This window comes from Lepisosteus platostomus, chromosome 9 (assembly GCF_059453375.1).
Source record: "Lepisosteus platostomus isolate fLepPlt1 chromosome 9, fLepPlt1.hap1, whole genome shotgun sequence".
Classification (NCBI taxonomy): Eukaryota; Metazoa; Chordata; class Actinopteri; order Semionotiformes; family Lepisosteidae; genus Lepisosteus; species Lepisosteus platostomus.
In genome coordinates this window covers 50,471,652-50,493,910 of record NC_142619.1, presented here as the reverse complement: position 1 = coordinate 50,493,910, position 22,259 = coordinate 50,471,652, and the positions used below count along the sequence as shown (strand labels likewise).

At 36.8% G+C, this 22,259-nt stretch overlaps 1 protein-coding gene across 2 annotated transcripts in view; it reads right to left on the bottom strand.

Annotated features, from left to right (window-relative positions):
- Window positions 1-22,259, bottom strand: part of met (MET proto-oncogene, receptor tyrosine kinase) — a 45,766-nt gene that overhangs the window by 11,616 nt on the left and 11,891 nt on the right. For both annotated transcript variants that reach the window (XM_088645438.1, XM_088645439.1), the window contains exons 3-11: window positions 15,215-15,406; window positions 10,859-10,993; window positions 8,551-8,724; window positions 7,606-7,766; window positions 7,034-7,136; window positions 6,810-6,946; window positions 6,297-6,458; window positions 5,823-5,922; window positions 1,181-1,399 (exon numbers count right to left, since the gene is read on the bottom strand). In XM_088645438.1, the coding sequence (XP_088501564.1) occupies window positions 1,181-1,399; window positions 5,823-5,922; window positions 6,297-6,458; window positions 6,810-6,946; window positions 7,034-7,136; window positions 7,606-7,766; window positions 8,551-8,724; window positions 10,859-10,993; window positions 15,215-15,406 (1,383 nt within the window). The remainder of the gene's footprint in view (window positions 1-1,180; window positions 1,400-5,822; window positions 5,923-6,296; window positions 6,459-6,809; window positions 6,947-7,033; window positions 7,137-7,605; window positions 7,767-8,550; window positions 8,725-10,858; window positions 10,994-15,214; window positions 15,407-22,259) is intronic.

Sequence of the window (22,259 nt, the reverse complement as noted above, 5' to 3'; positions counted from 1 at the left end):
ATGATTAAATGCACCATGGTCAATAAGTCTGGATCACATTCCATGCATAACAGTCAAATGTTTTTAAATTAGACACACAATTCTAGACTGCACCTGTTTTCTAACACTATGTACCAAATGGAACTTGAACATGTAAAAACACGCTGACCTTTAAGTGCAGAACTATGTACAGAACACTAAAGTCAAATAGCACTAAACCAAATATTTATTAAGGCATATCAAGGTCTCTGTGTACTGGATTTATTCTCAGCACAGAAGTAAGCAAGCATTAGTTGTGTAATTGATTTTTATACTGTACAAAAGTGATTTTTCAACATTTTCACTCTCTTGTTTTCAGCAAAGAAGCCTGGGCTGCTAACATAACAGTTCACAATCTATGCATTTGTAAATAAGAAAGAAAAAAGCATTTAGATTTTACCCCCTTTGAAGTGTGATACAAAATAAATAAATAAGTAAGGCTGAAATGTTCAGACAAACATAACTATCAATTTCAACATTTACCAGAAAGTGTAATATGCTCAAGATAAAGTACATGACATGATAGAATGTTTCTATGACCCCTGTGAGCTGTTTTAAATGAGCCTTATCAGCACAGCAAACGGGCCTGTCCTCTAGAGTAATATAAAGGCAATCTTTGGCTTAAGAAGGCTGAGACATTGTTGGGCACTAGTCTGAGCTTGGAAATGTAAGCCCTGTCTGATATTTTATACACTTGCTCTCAATGCACAGCTGCTGTTGGTTAGATTGCTATAAAATTCCTTTTGTCCTCTTTTTAAGAGGTACTTTTCCTTTACAAAGAAATGTGCAAGATAAGTAACCATACAACAATTACATTGTCAGCCTTCAAAAAACAGCATTTATCAGTACAAAAAAACGTTCTATATTTGAGAAGGCAATAGTCTTTATTTCATTTTAAAAGTATAAGTAATAGTTTTATTCCTTGTCGAAAAGAGAAGAAAGAAAACACATTTCAGCTGTGGAGACTTCTTCAGGTGTGAAGGCTCCACGGCCGAAACGTTGTGTTTTCTTTCTTCTCTTTTCGGCATGGAATAAACCCATTCCTTGTTCCTTTGCAGCCTACACATGCTGATGCAGCTATCCACCTGAACTATTTTAAAAGTATTATGTAATTAACACTGAAATGCTAATACCGTACAAGCAACATGATATAATGACTTACTTTTATCTCCAAAATGTTTTTGTTGCCTCTTGAAGTAATTTTCGGTTTCTCGAATTCTTCAAATTTCGGATCTTCCACGTACAGTAAGTCAAACTGTCTTGTGGCAAAACCATCGAAGATGAAAGAGACCTTTGTCACCACAGGAGGCAGAAGCTTCAGGTCTTTCAGAGAGGGGGTTGTGCAGTAGATTACATGCTTGTCTTCACCTTGTGTGCATGCCTAGACAATGGAAAAGGCTTGAATTTTAAAGAAGCACTTTCTATTTATACACACTTTTTCACATTACCCCCCTCTCTGCTGTTTGTAACCATGCACATGTAGTTAAGATGTTATGCATTCATACGGGTTATGTTCTAACTTAACTGAAGTGAGCAGGTTCAGAGCAGTTTAGCAGAAGATAACTGAATAATACAACTTTCATCAGGTTCAAACAAGTGCTAAATGTTCTCCTGAAGCTGCTCCTCCAACCATGGTATTAATATAACTAAAAACACCAGAATGTATATGGATATGTCCTTCACTTTAGAGTAAGAAAAAATCTGTTGATCTTTTGAGAATGAAAAGATTGTTGACCTGAACAATAATAACTATACAAAGAAGAACAAATGTCACTGACAGGTCTTTAAAAAAGCACTAAGATGTGACACAAAGCTGCAGAGCCTAATTTTAGCAGTGAACTACATCGTCAAGCTGTACATAAAAATATACGATACACAAAAAAATCTGTAATGTCCTTTCTCCTGGTTTTCTGCAGAGTAAAAAGGCCTGAATCGGGGATAGACTATACTCATGCAATAAGTATATACCATTCAGGGCTTTAGCTATGAGTAGGAGGACCTTAAAGTTAACGTTGCTTTTCAAAAGTAGTAGTTTTTACAACAGCACTACACTGTTAAACTTATCCAATATTTTAAAAATGTATCTTTATAAACAAACAAAACTGCTAAATAAAAGAAAAAGTCAATTGCTACCATCAGGTTGAATAAAGATATCCTTTTATTAATATAAATATCATTAAACAGGGATATTGGCACTAAAAATGTGTTTATATCGGCTTTTTAAACTATGTTTAATTAAAAAACAAATGCCACAAATTAATATAAATATCCATCAAAAAGGCCCTCAAAAATCAAGCAACAATTGCAGATATCAAGGTACTGTGAAAGAAACTCACAACTATTAGACTAGCATGTGAAAGTTCTTGAGCTAATTTACATGTAAAAGAGACAATGTATTAGTGCTTTAATTATTACATATGTCTTTTAACCATATATACTATATACTGTAGCACATTATGCGACAGTGTAGGGGTGGACTTGGTTATTTACAAGTTTGGCTATTTGTGAGGGTCTGGTGCCTCTACAAAGACCCTGTTGCGGTATAACAACTGACACCTCACGCATTCTTGATGGCTGCATCTGTATACTAAATGTTCTGCAAAAGTGATCGGTTGAAGCTTGATATAAGAAGAAATAACATACTGTATATTAATAGTTCAGTATTACATTTTGTAGCCAATTCCACCAGAAACCAAAACAAAATACTCAGTTAAAACTTTCAGATCGGTCTAGACATAAAAATGTTTTAACACATTCACTTTAATTGATGTTTCCCCACAGGAAAATGTTGAAAATCCAAGGATAAAAAGATATACAACGGCAACAAACTTATACAACACATCTTCAGGTGTTCTATTATCAATAACTGTAAATGGCTCCCTAAAGCAGCCCTCACCACATCCCTCCACAAAAAGAAAGGATCCAACTGTGGGTACAGACTAAGATTGCCACAGGAACAGACTCTCCAATTTTACAATTAAGATCCTCACAATCAGCATATTTAGAATCTCAGCAGTCGTACGCTACAATTTCCCAAAGTGAAGTTCCCTTGAGCTTTCTCAAGGCATATGATCGCTTGTCATCGCCTGAATTCTAAGATTTTTCAAGATACACATCTTCTACACAACAACAAAAAAAAATGGACACACAATGCCTTTCAAGGAAATATAAATTCCGAAGTAGCTGGCTTTCATTTTCTGCCATCTCTAACGGAAAAACAGAAATAAAATGTAATTTCTGTTCTTCACAAATATCACTTAGAAACATTATTTGAAACTCATATTTTATCTTATCTTAAAAATGACCACATGACTGGTGCACTTACAACAAATTAAATTGAGCACACTGTCCAGTCAATAGCCAGTTCTTTATGATCTCAAGCAGCTTAGAATCAGACAATACAGAATTGAACAAAAAGAAGGAAAAAAAATATTCTCTCTGAATCTCACTAGAAATGTCTGCCAATGAATACATGCTCACAGTAAAAATGAATACATTGTCCTCTCAGTAGCACTGAGGATAACGAGATTATTCATGACTCAAGGTCCCACCATTTTTTTCCCTGTGAGTAAGTAGGCTCCTAGATTGATAAAAGAATAGATGTTTTCTTTTTAGATGACAGTTGTGTTAAAGCTACTTGTCAGATGAATGGAGATTTATTTTTAAATGATTTAGTCGCAGTGTCGTATTTAAAGCGGCAAAACGTTTATATAATCTATATGCCTACTGACTGTGGCAGACAATTCCCCCTCAGAAGTATTTTACTAGACATTAATTTAATAGGCTTATGGTCTGTGAAACTTCTCTGAGCTGAACTACAATTTCTTCCTATAAAGAATTTAAGGCATAACAGCTTTGATGCGTAAATGTCACACCACAGTGTGGTCTGCATTTCCTTTCTGCCCTCATTTATTTATTGAAAGAGTTCCAGTCTTATTGACAAAGAATATTTATTAATTTAATTTACGTTGCACTTTAAATTAATAAATGATAAGGAACATTTTATGATGAAATATTTGAAGGCAGCAGAATGGTAGACTTTGACTATATTTTCTAAAAATGTACCCTTGTTTCTTTATACCTTTGAATTGATTCTCTAACCAGGTGGACCACAACATAATTACACCTTCTTTACATCTCCAATTACTCAAACCCATCCCTCCTTCGAAGGATTCTTGCCAGATGAAGACTGTAGCCCAAGGGCCAAACCACTCTGTGTTTCTTGTTAGTGCTGCAGCTAAGTCCTGTATGTCACAGAATCCATGGAAAAAGTGAAGTGTGTTTTGGGCGAAGCTTCTTTTGAAAGTTAAAATTTAAATTAGAAATGTGCCCTGAGGAGCTCAGGGAAGCTGGCATGCCAGTTTTACGGGACTGAGAATACATGTTGCTAAATCCTAAGAAAGATATGGCCTTGCATAAGCATTGGTTGTTTATTTAAAATAAATAAATGACCCTTAAAAAAAACTAAGAATACTGGATCCAAACTGCCTGGCAGCTGTGTAGGTTCCAAACCTCGCTCATGGCTATGAACCTTGTGACCACACACAGGGGAGAACAAGGAAGTGTACACAGACTCCTCCAATCACCCTCCTTTGAACCACTTAACCTTTGTATGTTAGAGGCACCACAGCCAGTACTGAGTTTGTAAATCACAAGGTGCCGGGGCACTTAACTGTGACAGGAACTAGAACATAAAGGCAACGCACTTTCATCACATTTTCAAGCCACCGTATTCGATAACATAATAACAAGGAAAATTAAAACACTTAATTAGTCATTTTAATGCAATAGTCATTGAACATGTTGCACATTGAACAGTGTGAGTTGGTGGTATAGTGGCGAGCATAGCTGCCTTCCATCACCAAACACTTGGGGGCGGTGTGGTGGCTCTGTGGTTCAGGATCAGCGCCTGTGGCTGGAAAGTTGCCGGTTCGTATCCCGCGGCCGGCAGGGGAATCCTACTCCGTTGGGCCCATGAGCAAGGCCCTTAGCCCCAGCTGTTCCAGGGGTGCTGTATAAATAGCTGACCCTGTGCTCTGACCCCCAGCTTCTCTTCCTGTCTGTGTGTCTCATGGAGAGCAAGTTGGGGTACACGAAAAGGCAAATTCTTAATACAGGAAATTGTATATGGCCAATAAAGTGATCTTATCTCATCTTATTATGGAAATGATGTCGCTTGCATGAGACTGAGACGGTGTCGAATTTTGCCGTGGCAGAGGACCTTTGGGAGCAGTGGAGTTTGAGGCTATCTAGGGAATGGAGCAGAATGCCTGTGATCCAATCCCAGCAGAGCCAGAGCAGAGCACACCTCCACAGTTTGCATATATAACCCATGAGTAACCATTTTTTATTGCCTCCAGGAGGTGCTCGGAGTGCGGACAGTCACAAATCAAGACGTGCCAGAGCTCCAGCGAGTCCTGGTGCAAATTAAGAACACGTCGCTGCCCTCGACCAATGGTCCAGTGCCAACTGACAGAGAGGTACATGAAAATACATGCCTGCAAGCTCCCAGGGAGCCACAGCAGTCAATGAGTCTCTCAGAGCCGAGAGAGACCTACCGTATCCTCAGTGGCACCCACGAAATTGGGCACACTACCGGAGGAATCCCAGGCACAGTAGGCCAGTCACGTGACCCAGGCTCAATCTGAGGTCAGGTGAACAGGTGACTGGTTGAGCTGCTCGGGAGGCCCCCTGCATTTTTTGTACAATTCAGGCATTTGTTATTGGTATAATACCTGCAGATACTGGCGTGACAGAGCGCTGCAGGTATTTCACACTAGCAAATCTTTAACCAACACACTCACCACTTGAAATTCCTTTCCCTCTTGTGGTGGCACAATAACCATTCGCAGGGAGTGAGCAGAGTGCAAATAGACTCCATGTGCAGAAACTGTACTTCCTCCACTGTGTGCAAATAAAGAAACCTCCTGTTACAAATGGGCATCAGAAGACACTGCTTCGGCTCTGTTTTATTAACTGCAAAACCTAACAATCCCTGAGCTCTGAGAATATCCACAAGGGCTCTGATAAAGTGTTTTAAACATGCAAAGCGTCAAATATCTTTTTCCTACATGTGCTCTCATTCCTGCAAAAAGCTCTGGTCCAGACTTTGGGGGTTCCTTGATGAAGGGTTAAATAAAGAATCAAGAAAGTGTAATCTAGCAAGACAATAATATGCAAGATGAGTGATGCAGATTCCAGCAGACTCAATTCTTCACTTTCTCCTGTGACACGTTCGAGTTCTGCATCTTTGTCTTGGAATGATTGACCTAACTCACCTGATAAAGGACCTTGATGGCTGAATGTTGGATATGAAAGGATCTTCATTGTAGGTGTACGAAGGAGCTTCAAGGAGAGTAGAGTCAATCTTCAATTTCACAGGAAATTGTGAAGGTGCAGTCTGAGGTGGAGTCTTACATTTCAACAAAGTTTCTGACACACTGAGCAAAAAAGAAAACCTGTATTCAGTTGTGGAGTGTCAATCAATTTTAAGATTATCTACCAAAAATTACGTTGTAATTATTTTAACTGCTAAGGCCCAAATGATGATCATCGTAAAAATAAGGCTGTGAGCAAATCGAAAACCATTTAGAGTTTTATTCATTTACCCTTTCACATAGCCTGTGGATCATTGCCCTACATTGTACACTGTTCTATCAGATCATGAAGCTGAGTTGCATACACTCTCACAAAGTCTCTGCAATCACATTTTAATGACAATATTTCATTGAGATCAAATGATTAAAGTAACTACTCTGACAACACAAAGGAGTAATTAAGTAATTTCTCACCTTTCCAATACGCACACCGAATTTCCAACAGTAATTTGTCTGGCGTTTCCACTGTCTAAGAATGCTCCTTTTAAGCTTAATATCGTTCCTCCAGATTTAGGCCCAGACACAGGAAAGATTTCATTTATAACTGGATTCTAAGAGCAGAGCAACAGAACATCGGATTAAATAACATTTAAAAAAAAACATTTATAGTAACATTTTGTAAGAGAGGTCATTCTTACCACATAAGAAAATCCTTTTACTTTAGCTGCATGATTCCCACTGTGCACTTCAATGTCAACATTATTACGTTTGCTCTTCACCTCCCCCAGTGAACACACCAACCTACAAAGAAGCACAAAGCAATTCGGACAATATAAAAGTGCAAAGAATTTGTTAGCTTTATATATGCAGATGTGTTAATCACAGCAGCACTATACATATTTATTTTTTATATGCCCAGGCTATATAAACAAATTTAAGGTTGAATTTGCTAAATGTAATTTATTTGTAGGGCAAAAATGACCACCAAGTAATGCAACACAGGAATAGTGAATTAAAAAAATTGAAAATATCGGAGGTTTGCAGTTATCAGACACAACAATACATTTTGGCACAGAAGACCCTTCAGCAAACAGACATTTTGCATGAAAAAAAAACAGTCTTAGTTGTTTGGCCTTCCATTTTAAGGTTCAGCATTATCTAGTGGCAAACATTCAGCAAATCGTTTCAACCTTTATGACCATCTCTCATAGGAAAGAAAACAGTTATAATTGTGGGACACAAAACACAACTTGATTTCATAGGAACTTACTTATTACTGTTGCTGCCTCTTGTATCCAGTTTACATGGAGAGCCACCTACATCAATAGCGATTTTTCTTGAATCAAACTTTTCACTTTTATTGAAACCAAAATCTCTTCCACAGATCGTTAACTTTGTTCCACCTCCTAAGGGTGCACTGAGTGGAGATATCTAAAAAAAAAAACATCAAACAAAGTAGTTTGAAAACTGAGCACTTAAATTGGTTATATTTGTGTTTGTAATCTTAATTCACCAGAGTTTTTGTCTGCAATTTTTGTAACTTAATTTGCTATGATGCACACCATTTGCGTAAATGATGATGCAAACATTCCATTAAAGCGGTTTCCCAGCAGCTTATTTGGTTCAGTTCCTATTAAAGCTTCCTTTCACATCACGGGGTGTCCTTATAGACTCTGCAGTACCACCAAACAAGCCAAGCTGACAAGGTTAGCTCTTTTACTCAGCAGTACTAAATATTCAAATTATCTCGCCTCATTTGCGGCTTGAAAGGCTTTGGATTTTTTTTTCCTCAATAAAGGAGTGGCAGGTCAAGTATTTGCGTCTCCTACGGAGGAAACTCTCAGTAGCTCATAAAGGTCTATCTTGTGTTTCGTATACCACCCACGGAGACTGGCTGTTGAATTGCTTCACAAAAGGAATATTGCTTCCTGAAAGTCAAGGTCATTGTACCTTTCTGCTCCTATTCTTCTGGTGTGTTTACTGTCCCCCTGCCTTCACAGGATTGCAATGAAGTGACCGAGGCTTTCATGAGTAAGGCTTTTTCAAGATAAACAGCTGCTAACGTAACAAAATGAAATATTCGCTGTGTTGATCGATATGGTCATTTTTGTAATTATATCACGTTCTGCTGTAGTTCATGATAAGATGAAGGGTGGCACCAGTCTTTCAAAGTAAGGGATGAAAAACACATGTAACGTGGGGAGTGAGCTGCGACCTTAGAGATAGCTGGGGGGCAGGTTTCCTGAGTCCAGAGGCCAGGGCTGCACTGGTGTGCTCTGGAGCAGCGGTCCTGGCACCATCCGCAGCTCATGAACACAGGGGCCAACAGGCATGAGCTGCAGGACAAGAAATGATCACATCCTGGTCCCCACAATGGAACCTTTGTGATCTGGAAGAAAAGGGAATGAGTTACAAATGAAGTTGAAACAGTCCCGGCCAGCGTGTACCCTGCTTTGTGTGCCCGTTGCATGCCGGGATAGGCGCTGGCTCCCCCGTGACCCTGAACTGAATTATAGGGTTGGGTACCGCCTCTGGAAAATGTACTGAAGTATACCGTGGTACACATGCATGTACCACAATATGTGCCGCGTTATACCATGAACTATTTTGCATGTTTATATATGGAGACTCTCTCATAGTTTGATTTCATGATTAGTAAAGCATATTGAGTTGTATATGAAATAAAGTAATTAAAATTGTTGTTTTATTGAAAGCAAAGAACTAGAAATAACACTAAACAGTGTAATGGAACAATTTGACAACATGTCAATTTTTGTCAATCATAAAATGATTAAATCTTTTTTCACAAGGTATTGGAGGTTAATTTTGCTTAGCAAGATAAGGTAAAATTCAAAATACGAAAGGTGCTTGTAAGTTGTAAAAAAATTTCTTTACAATGAGGATAGTGGACATTCACAACCTTACAAAACATGTTTAGCATGTTCGATTGCACTTGGCTATTTCATCTAAAACTTCAAAGAATCCTCAATACTTGCTTAAAACATTGCTGAGACAAGATATTCTGAAACATTTTAAGACAATCTAACTTGCAAACAAGAAAAAAAATCAAAGCATGTCTAATGGTAGTAAGAGAATTAAAAACACGATCAAGACTTGACTTCCTTCCCACTAGAGTTACAGTAGAATCAGAAAAACTAGAAAAAACAACACATGTTCAGTGGGTCATTGAAAATAAGTATGTAACATGTACCATTAACAACATCAATGGTAAACAACCCTTAATAATATTACAACAACCGTACCCCGTGGAGTTGAAAATTATATTTGATGATAATTTTCTCTGATTCTCCATAAAAATATATGGGTACTCTTAGAAATGAGAATTGCCTTAGCAAGACAACTCTAAGGAATTACCTTCTGTTTTTCAGGAGAAATTAGAAAAATAATCCCGTGGTTATCATCAAATACTCCCCAATTCAGATTATTTCCATGTGATTTCCGAAATATCTAAAAAATATTTCTAAATTTACTAGCCAATGAAATATGGGAAATACCTTTAGTATGACTTTTTTTTACTCAACCTTCTAAAGTCAATGACATTTTTATTACAGTCATTTTGTTATTTGAATCCAATTTGATTTCATGAATGTAAACAGGAGAAAATCTGTTACAAAAATCGAAAAAATAAAACGGCTGACGGAAATTGACGGAAATTATTGAGTGTAGCAGTACGGTCTAAGACGTACCGTGGTATGTACTGCGTGACTAAAGAACCGCAGTTTAAAAAAGTGTTGGATGTAGCTCAAACTTGGATTTTTACCACCTCGGAAGAAAACATATATTTGGAAAGTTATGGGAAATGCATTAAGCCTTTATATAATTTCTAAATGATACATTTAAAAATACACTGTAACAGTCATATGCAAGGATACTGCATATGACTGTTGAAAAGCTTTTTCTTAAAAACTCTTACTCTGAACCATCACACATTCTGTATGGGACAATTTGCAAATGCAGTATTAAATCACTGAACTGCAGTACAAATCTGACAATGATAAGGAATTACATCAGGCAAGGAGTTTGTAGTTTTTTGGAAAATACTTTGCCTTACAATGATCCTTATCTTAGACTACAAACCAGTGCGATCAACCTTCCAACCAACCTTTAATTGGTTTAATTATGTACAGAAATAAGTGGGATCAACTCTCAAACACTCAAGATTACAAGCATTCAGAGTGCTATACAGGTCTACTGATTAAATTTCCCTCTGAATCAGTAAACTTAAGTGAGGGGAATTCTGAAACCCTTCTTCTGGCAAAGGTTTAGTGGTAATTGCTAAAATAATATAATAATAAATAATATAATAAAGTGTTCAAGAAGATTATTACAGAAACAGCTCAGTTGGGATGAAGACACAAGATACACACAAGTACTCCTGAACTAGTTCTAGGAAACACTGCTTTAATATAACACCTATTTTTACAACTAATTACCTTTTTGGAAGAATACTTTTAAAAGAAAATAATTTTAGAAATGTATCTAAGCTTATCCAAGCTATTCACCTTGTTTCCTGTGATCAACAATGAAAAGCCATCCGGTTTTTCAGCCGATACCACGGCCACTTCAGGAGAAACTGGCAAAGTGTCCAACTGGAAATTTACGTGAGGAGTTCTTTGTCCTGAACGGGAAATCACAACCTAAAAATACCAAAAATAAAACAGAAACAATTAAACTTGGTGTAATGTGCTAGTTAACGCTGAAGACTATATGAATCTTGAGTCCTTAAGCCTTCATTGGTTTGGGTCTTTTCATGATTGTAGAAAGTGAATAAAACCGACAGATGTTTGTAAATTATACTTATTCTTTAATCGACAACAAAAAGACAAAAATCGACGACCGAAACTTTAAAATTACAAGTCAGCACTGGTTTTACAAGTTTCGCACAACTGAGAACTAGATAACAGTTGATTCTTTCTATTACTTTTGTGGTCTTCCCATGTAAGGTTAAAGCGGGATTTTCTTTGCCTCGAATTTCAATAGTTCCCAAATCCAATTCTGTAGAACAACACTGTTCTTTGGGGATGAAAAAGAGTTTGTTACAATTACACAAGGCTCAACATTCAGAAGCGAAGCAAAGCTGAGCCCAGTCAGTACTGGGACCTAAACCTCTTGGGATCTCAACCAGATTACTGCTGCAGTTGGTGTTGGTGGACCAGTAGGAGACACTCTTCAGTCCATCACACTGTAGCAAGGACAACTGTGCTTCAGATACATAGTCCTTTAACTGCGACACTAAACTGAGGTCCTGACTCCTTGGTCATTATAGAACCCATGGATGTAAAGGTTCACTAAGAGTGAGGATGGTTAATTTAAGCATCCTAGTTCAATTTCACTCGGCGCTCGCATAATCTGGCCACCTGAGAAACTGCCTGTTAATTCTAATTATTCATTTCTCCATCCGATAATCAACTGTACTGTGGGGGTGTCGGTGTGCATCACCCAGGTGAGTGCTTTACTACAGTGATGGATGGGAGTGTGTCATTTCATACATACACTGCAGGATGGGACGTAACATGCTTTGCGATTCTTCTGATGGGAATTGCTACATATATCCAGGCAATTGTAATTCCTAAGTATTCTACACTGTAAAGACAGAATTGGCTCTAAATGAACAAGTAATAGGTTTATTCCATGCTGAAAAGAGAAGAAAGAAAACACAACGTTTTGGCTGTGGAGCCTTCTTCGGGTATAAGTGGCTCTAAATGTTTTATTATTTTAATGTCAGTATATTTGGTTGGCACTAGAAAAGGCAAGAATTAATGGTGTACATTTCATCACAGCAAAAAGTTCAAGGTTACACTCCATATAGGTGCCTTTAGAGTCTGAGCCTCTTACCAGGATAGGCGCCAGCTACCCCATGACCCTGAATTGAATAAAGCAGTTAAAAAATAGATGCGTATGGATTAATTTTAGTGCAGAAGGTAAAATCAAATAAATGCCTCTTAAGTTTGTCCCTGAAAGGCCCATCTAAGACATACAGTTCACTATTAAATACTCAACATCATCTACACAATTTCTTATTACAGGTTAAAATTTTGGAATTTGTCCCCCTGTATGGAGAGTATACTTTTATTAGTTTGTGTTAGTGATATCAACTTGATATGTACAAGAATTGCAAGAGAGCATTTTTGATTTACTGTGGGCAGTGGTGTTTCACAATATAATTTCCAAACATGTTGAGAGATGTCTGAGCCTTATAGCCTTCTACGTTTTTCATGTAAGGTTTACTATTACTGTTTGCTGCAATGGTATACTTGAATCCTGCTGAGCTTGGCCGTTCTAAAAAATAGCCTCTTCAAAGCTGTAATAATAGAGGTATTTGAAAAAAGTCTCATGTATTAACACGGTCAAGGTTGGTTACAATGCAGAAACCACTGAAGCATATAAGTGGTCAACCATCTTCTAAAGGAGAAAGCACTGTGCTCATCTCTCCACATTTTGCTCAGTAATTCACTGTTCTGTGTGATTTGACCCCAGACTGACAAAGAAAACACATCCTTGTCTCCTCTTGCTAATGTAAAAGAATGCCTGCATATTTCTACAATCGCATTTGCCAAAACAAAATCTGAGAAGGCCTCCAGGCAGAGATAAACTACATCATAAAAAAGCTATTGTGCCTGCAGGAATAATACCACTGGAATTCTGAATTCCATTTCAGTTGGCTTAACTTTATTGTATTTAAATAATTCCTCTGCTGTTGTATCTAAAATGTGAAAATGCATGAAATTAAGATTCAGTACAAAAGGGGAACAACGGATATACAACAAAGTGAACATTTCAGTGGAAAATACTTTAATTCTTGATAAAAGAATATTTTATTTTTAGTAACTGTAAATAAAGTATGTTTACCCCACAGCTTTTAGCATAATTGAAAACTATAGGTGTTGAGAATAATTCTTTCAAGCAGAGATGTTTGCTCCACATCTCCAGCTCCCAACTAGTACAAATGTGTCATTGTGAATGATCACACTGTGAATTGCACAGCAAGTACTGTATTACACTTATTGTAACCTTAAAAAGACTCTTCTAAAGGAAAATATTTCCTTTGGCTGAATTGGCATCACACAAGAGAATTTCACAATCAGTCCTGTTCCAAATGCTTTTTTCTTTCTAACAAAAGGGAAATAAATCGCACTGTATCTGGACTCAAAACAGTTCCTAGCATTCTCACAATATTCAAGGTTAAATTCTCTCTCTCCAGTGGACAGCTCACTACTCTTCACAACAGCTGCAGCAGTTCAGCTTCCCAAAATCTGCCTGAAACAATGGGAAAACAGCAACAGCTGCTCATGTTCTGTAACATGCAATATGAAAACTTGTCATCGAAGTCTCACACTAACTATTAACACTGCATTAATTTTTAATTCCACTTCCTTGCAGCTGTTCCATTTTTGTGGTCGACAATTTTACTCGTTTCTGCTATTATTTATAAAATATGGGTGAAAAGAACACTGAATTTGGAATACCTTTCCAAATGTGGACACACACGAAAATCAAAATTTGATCTTTATCTGTCTCCAAGATTTTTTCATTCTAAGGCAATGTATGGAGAAATACCTTCTGACAGAGAGGCCACTGTCAAATTTAACAGGCAAGAAATTTAAGCTACAGGGCAAACTAATAGAATTTTGTTTCTGTAACCTCTCATTATCTGAATTAAGAGGGCAAGCATAAATAATCTAGTATACTGAAATTCATTTTAGATGAATGTTGTTAAAAAAACATCCTGTGAGCTGGTCAAAGAGTCTACTGGGCAAACAGGAAGTACAAAGTTTTCTCAGCTTCACTTTGCACCTGTGTATGTTTATTCCTTCAAGAATCAAGGATTCTTACATGAATGAAAACCAACAATATCCTGTTAATTTACATATAACAATAAAAAGGGAAACTGCACATTCTCCTTGAGTGCTGGTTTTAAAAGGGTCTGGTTTGAAGTCTCTCATTAATCTAACCTAGTAGGGCTACTTTCATTATTGTTCCTTCAAAGCAATATGAACTGCCAGTTTTATCTCTTGTGGAAAGTCTAATCTGATGACTTTTGTCATTATTTACTTTTATTTGTTTGTCAGACTCCTGAAAAACCAGTTCTAAACTGTTACAACATCATTTTCAGCTTCCTAAAGAGCCTGTACATATTGCTTCAAAGGGTATAACAGAAAGTCCTGAAAATTGTATTCACAGTATGCAGTTGTTCATTTTAGATCTACTGTTAGGATTTTCTTAGCTCTTTCTCCAGCAATGGTCAACAGTAAAACTAAAAAAAACCTCAACTAACTATTGGCAAACTTACACTAAAAAAGAAGGCAATTACTTTTTAAATAATCTGCCACACATCTTCCTGAATTCAGACCATATTCAATGGAAGATCTTGTTACTGGTTTTAAGGCTCTAAGAAATCTGGCTCCATCATTCATCTCTGAACTCCTTCGTGTTTACACTCCCTCTCGTGGGCTCTGGTCAGATTAAGCTGGTCCTTTTAGTTCCTAGGACTAAATCTCAGACTTTTCGTGACCGGGATTCTTCTGTCGCATCTCCGTTGTTATGGAATGCGCATCCTCTGACTGTACGAGAGACAGTTCTTAGACTGTAAGTTCTAGTTTTGTTTTTTTACTGTGCCTTTTTGTCTTTTTCTTTATCACCATATACAGTGTCCTTGGGTTTCGATAAGGCACTTTAAAATTAAGATTATTATTATTATTTCTCAGAAATTATGTTTGTATAGTATAATGAAAAACAATTCAGTGGTATATGATATATGCATGAAGACGAGTTTGAAATTCTGAAATTTAAATGTATTGCTCAGTTTAAGAATTCATTTTGGGAGTTGAGGCAACAGTGAAACACCAATCTGGACTTACCTGAATAACTCGGCCCTCAGAAGTCCCCAGATTGGCTACGGTGAACTCCCCCCGGGTGAACACTGCGATGGAGGTCAGCAGGACGTTGCTGAACTGCCCGAAGAACAAGTCCAGGCGCTGCATGGTGGTTGTGACTTCCAGCTGGTACCCCTCTCCATGCTTCCCACACCCTGATGTGTCATCTGGCAAGCTCTACAAAAGAACACATGCCTTTATATTAAGGCTTAAGAGTCAAGCAGATCACTGTTTTTCAGAAGCACGCGGCATTACGCCATTTTCGAAATTTCCCTTTACCTTCCTTGCTGTACAATATAACATTTCGTTGGGCTATTCATCTCTTAACACATAATCAGCCAGATAAGCAAATCTGGCTGAAAAAGACAGAAGTGGCAGTTTTGTAATGGCTGTGGGTAACGTGTGTCAAAAAAGGAATGTCACACTTCTTTTCAAAGTAGCTTGCACACTTATGTGACACATAAGGCTTATAGAAGTGGGGTTAGTTTTGAGCTCCAGTAAACAATAACCAGACAACAAAGAAACTGGACTCTTTGTGTATATTTTGTGCCCAAATGTAGCATTTTCTTCTTAACATTTCATGAAACGCTAATAAAATGAACCCAAATGACCACAAGAATCAAAAAAAGGGAAAACAATTGGTACAGTCGATCAATTCCTAGGTTTTTGTCCCATGCCTTGACTCCCACCCATTAATTATTAATGAAGAAACAGAACATGGCATTGAACTGTGACTAAATATTTCAGTTAATGGTTAAAGAAACACTGTAAAAACAATATTTTTTCTTAGTTCTTACTACTTTCCTCTCATTACATGGAACATGTTGTTTCTTACATCTCTGGGGAGGTTTCTAAGGCAAACAAATTTCCGTGTTTTAGTGAATTGTTGCACAGTTTAGATTCTCACAAAGCAAAGCCTTCCTCTGAAATTGATAGAGGAAAATACATTAAGGAATCAGGATATATTACAATAGAATGAAAAACTTTGTCATAATTTTCATAATTTCTGTTGAAAAGGGGAATCGCTACAATATGTGATCTAGTGCTAAATTGTGGCTGAACAAAACTACAGTATATGGTGAAAACACTGTTTTTCCAGTTTCTGACTTTTAAAACTTCTTTGTAGCTATTGCATTAAAGTTTTAATACATGAGCATAACTACAGTATGAGTGTGCATTATAGTACTAAAACACTCTAAACTGCTCATTAAGGATACTAGGTATGAATCTAGGTACCATTTATATGACTTAGAAGTGTAATGTTACAGGACATTATGAATCATACAGTAAATGTGGGTGGACTTACAATCTTGAAATTGATTTAAAAATGTTTGCGCATTTTGTAACTGTACTGTAGATCAAATCACTTGCAGAGGAATTAGAAAAGTTATGAAAAGGAACAGAATAATTTCAATGCTCTATAATCTGATAATAAGAAGATATTAATCACAGCTGTGAAAAAAAATCAATAATGTCTGGTCTACAGGTGCTTTTATGTACTGTAAGCTGGTATGTAGAACTTTAGTGTATTTTTTTACACTGCCAATCTTTTCTGTAAATATATTAATTGTTAACATTGATGAATTTCAGCATTTGTTACATTAATAACCAATTTTTGTTTTGGTTGGGTAATGGAGCTCTTATCGTTTGGAAAAAAAATATCTAAGTAAAGTCTAAGTGACAGACTGATCAGAAGATTAATAAAACAGATTCCTTACTGTTCAGTATGTATATCTGTTGTATACGATGCTGGATTTTTTACACTTTGTTTACTTTTATTTTACTGAAAAAGATTAGTTCAGAAGACTGTGCGGTCGCTCAGAACAGTTAGTATATTTTTCCAAAGGAAGCACAAGTTTATCTTCATACTCTTTAGACCTGTTTTAACAAGTCTTCTCCTGAATTGTATTCCATATCTTAGGGTATGCCAAAATTTGCCAGTTTGTTAATCATCGTGTCCCAGTTGTTAGAATGACATTAATCTGAAATAGCCCATTGTTCTGGCAACTGTTTTTAAATTCAATTTATAAAAGGACCCTTTTCAGACAGTAAGTTTTTCATGCATAAAAATGTAATAGATTTTTGAACTAAGAAGAAGAACAACACATGATTTACTAGTCATTCAGGGAAAGCAGATTCAGTTGAAGTCCACAATTATACTTTTTACTATGGTCTGTCTAGGGATGTATGCTTATATGTTTGTATCTCACTTAAACTTTAAATGAGAATGAAAAATATGACCACAATATTTCCTAAGAACACTGCAAAAGCAGCATACAAATTTAAAAAGATTTAGATAAGATTCAAAATACCTGGCAGGTTACTTCTAATGAAGACAAGTACAGGGTTTTATAAATACAAATGATATACAGTAGCTCTAAATACAAAATGGAAAAGGCTTCATATGAAAAAGACTTATGTGTTTAGGTTGACATCATTTTAGACAACAATGAGAAGCAATTAAAAAAGTCTAACAAAGCATTAGGGTATATAGATAAGGTGCAGAATTTAAATCAAGGGCTGTTATCTTAAATAGTATAAAGCATTAGTAAGGCCTCATTAAGAATACTGAGTACAATGTTGGTCACCCCATTAAAGATATTGCTTCTCTAAGTTACTCCAAGACAAGAGCAATTAGATGCCTTTTGGAGCTTAAGGGAATGTCCTACACTAACTAATAAATAAAGAATCTTGCAAACAAAATCTGAAAAATATCACAATTATAAAAGCTTTGTGAGATGTACTTGATCCCAACCCAACAGGTGAACCCTGCAGAACAAAATATATCCAGATGTGTTTTTTTTACATTTTTTTTTCTTTAACCCCAAACATGCACTGCTTTACTGACTCTGATTAAGTTTCATAGACATGCAAGCCTATAAGGTATCTAAACCGTACAATAATTTTATCAATATCAGTCTTTTGTTCACACTGTTTCAAAAGCATTAGATCAGCACTACTGGAATCAACATAAACATCTTATTTTCTTAGGTCGGATGCTGATCTGACAGATTGAACAGGTTTTGTAATTGCAGTGTGGTCCAGGTTTTAATACAGCAGCGTGACTTTCTTTCAGGAAGATCAAATGAATGGGGTGTATTAACTGTACGCACAGACCACTGAATGTTTTGCGGGGTTTGTGTTCAGTCTCTGAAACTCCCTTGTATGAAACAGAGTGTTCTTCCCCCACTACCAAACAGAACCCTTTGGTAAACTTGCAAGACTGGCTAGGTATTTATTTTGAGTTTCCCTTATCCTTAAGGCTATAATACTGTTCTTTAAAACAATCTCCTCCCTTTGTTCTGTCAAGACCTTTCGCAGAAAATTAAATAGAAAATATTTGCACTACCTTTAACGTCTACATAAATACTTTCCGTTTTGTTTTAGTTCGACAGCAAGCTCCACCATTCTAGGTAATCTGATCCCTGTGTACGAGAGTCCTACACATGTCTTTTTTGTCTGTAGACTTAAGGATCCCCATTTTGAAACTCCTTGTAAACCAAGTCCAAAAATATTTCCTGAATGCATTGCTTGATTTGTCAAGAACAGAAATGAGAATTAGCTCCAGCTTTGAATTGTCACATAAAAGATGCAGGATAAGACTAAAATAGCACGCAGCTAGAACGTGCACATTGTGCCCCAGTCTTGCACGGCTACAGTAGGATCAGTTCACAAGCCCACCTGGCTTGTGAATGGCACGTTATAATGAAATTTGATTCTTGAACTGCTCTTAGCAGGGGTCGTTTTATTTCATTATGAGGCAAGGGGTTATTACTGTGAAGGGAATTGGAGAACCTGACAATAATGCCAGATTAGAAGCTGCTAACTGTGCAGCTGGCTTGAGGCTGTACTCTGGCCTGCGACAGCCATAAGGGAGCAAACGGACAGGATACAGACTATTGGGGCTACAGCAAAAAAAAAAGGAAAAGACTAGGAGAACAATATTACAGTTTTCTATGTTTTCTGAATTGCAGGAAAACTTTCAAAAATAATGGTAATGTGCTAACCCCCCCCCCCGCACAACTACCAAAGCACCTGCTGCAGAGAAAGAAGTCTAAACCCTGGAGCTTTTCTTTTCCCTTGCTCACACACACACAGTCCTCTCCACAGATAGGCTCTCCTGCTCAGACAAACTTTGGTCCAGACCTGCGATTTGTTTAATCATTCACGTTAAGCACTTTCGGCCCAGGAATGGCCTGGATGAACACTGGGCTGTAAACTACCCTTTTTGTTATTTTGGACATTAAGTGTAAGAATCGCCGAGTACATATTTTTCCAAAGAAGAAAAATAAACCTTTGTGTTTCTTTTTTTAGTCTTTAAATAAGGTAGGGAGTTGCAAACAAAGAATGGAAATATTTCCCATGTGTTTCAGGAATTTTACATTAAGACTGTGGGATGGATTTTTTATATTTATGTTTTTATTTAGGTTTAATTAGAAATAAATATATAATTAATTATTTGTTAAGATCACTCCTTAAGTTTTTTTTCCCATTTACCAGTGCTGTCCCAGTCTTCTATTCTGATTGCTAGCAAATCCTATTAACTCAGAAAGACATAATGAGCACACTGTATCTTTCTCATGATTAATTTTTTCCCTCTAAATTAAAATATACTATTTATACCACCTTGAAAGTATATATACCACCTTAAAACATACCTTATTTTAAGGTGGTACCACCCTGGAGTCTGTGTTGGGTTGTGGGCTACAGTCACAGATGGCTATAATGACAGTTGTTCCCCAAAACAAAGCAAATTAAGTCAGATTGATCCAGTTAATGCCCTGCTGCTTAAATGGGCACTCTCCCATTTTCCAGATGTCATAAAGGATTAAATAAAAACATATTTAAATTGTAGAACAGACAATTGAGTAATCTTGTCTATAGACAACACTTTTGCAACTGCATTCTTGAACCAAACGATCTGCAATACCACAAACAAAATTCTCTGTGCTTAAAGGCTAAAGCTCTCAGATAAAGACAGCTGGTGGAACTACTATTTCTGTTATTATTCTTTGCATTGGTTGAAAATAGCTGTACAAAAAAAGGGAGAAAAACAGCTAAGTATTCATTACTTGGCACAAAAATGTGCAAAAAAAAGTAAGAGAGACAGTTGGTAGGGATTAAAATTATATTTGGTATGACCTTAAATAAACTAGCAACAAAGGCCACTGTATCTATACCAAGAAGGTAAGGGATATTCATAAAGTAAATTTACTTTTCAAGAAAATCTAGTTTCAGGGTTGATCGGGGCAAATCCAGCCCTCAGTTACTCTTACATTCTAATGGGCTAGGTGAAGAGAGTACCCTGGAGCACATGATTTTTCTGGGTAATTTCAGCATAACAGCCTGTTGTTACTCATAAGAAAATGCATATCCGTGCCAGAACATTAAAATGCAACTAAAATAGGCCAAAGGGCACAAATAGAAAAAGAAAAACAGCCATAGCCAGACACAAAGTGTTTTAAAAGAAAAATAAGCTAACACACTAAAAAAGAAAAACAAAACAGAAGTTGTTGTGGGTGAGGGAACAGAAAGCTTGAGAATCTGAGGGAAAGTAAAATATTTTTAGCTGTTAAATAATACCCATGGCACATTCAAAACCAGACTTCAATAAAGTAAGAAGTGGATGGAAAGGCCAAGAGTTTTTGCAAAGCTTTCTGACAGACAGGATTTCACAGCGTGAGGAATTTCAAGCTTGCAAGCTAATGCTATATCTAAAGGAGCTTGCTGCATAATACAGTATGCAGCCAAAAAGAGGCAAAGATGGCCTTAGAAACAAAACATATGCTCCCGACCGGGATGCTTGAACATTACATGGTAGTTTTAAGATTGTGGGTGGACGTAAACAGGTTATTCAGACGGCTGAGTGAGATTTAGCAGAGAACCACAGTCTACATCTTTAGACAGTTCATGTAAAGGTTTATGGAGTATGGATGTAAAGTTTAATATGGTTTTTGTAGCATGATTGCATGGGGTAGCAAGCTAAACTAGAGTGTGTTAATTCTAATTTAGCTGAAGCTGAGCTGACAAAGCTGACGAACGCAACTGCAAACCCACTTTTATGGGAAAAGTTACCGGTGCTTCTTTTGTTTAAAGGGTTACATACAGTAACATGAAATTTTCGTAAGCATCCTTTTTGAAGTTGTTGTCTTGTCTGTTTTCTAAAATCTTTAAAGACTGAAACACTTCCGTCAACACAACCTATACAAAATGAAATCTAAACTGGCAAACCAAAGAAAGTGTAAGACAAACTGTTTCTACACAAACCACACAAATGAGTCAAGAGCAAACTGCAGTCTACCCAGCTCTTAGGTTTCCTAAATAATATTTCATCTTAAATATGTGAAAACAATGTAAAAGTACAAACCCAATTAAGACACAATGTAGGGAGTGAAAAGACAATGTTTTCTTACTTAAAAAAGGAGATTTACTGGAATGTTTGCAAACGTAAGTTCAGCAAATGTTACATGGAAGAAGAACAGCTGATAACATACCATCTGATCCATTATAAGTCATACTGTAACGGTCTCAGCACACTCTAGCCAAGTGGCAGATAACTTCTTTTTTAAACTTTGAAGGCTATAAACAGATCACAGCAAAATCTTGTCAAAAGTTACACTTGTAGGTAACTGCAAGGGTAACTGTCACTTGTAGCCTTACCATCTGCATGAAAGGAATGCTTTTAACTTAAAAGATTTTTTTATTTATTTACGAGGAAGCTTTGCATTAATCACTTTAGAAGAAGAACACCAGATAACATTTAGTGAGACAGTATATATTCCAGGGAAGACATTAAACTTTTCTTGGTAAAAAAAGAAGTCTTCACGGGGTTTAAGCAAATCAGCCAGTATGGCTGTTGACCAGATTGTCTTCAAGTACTTCAAAGCCAGGAAACTTCCTCTAAGGTAATATGCAAATGAACAAACCCACTGTAAAGGTTTCGTGACTTTGTTTCTCCCCTGAGTGTCAACACTGAGTAAATCTTTGTGCTTATATGACTGACTAACTCATTAATTACTTTTACTGTAGG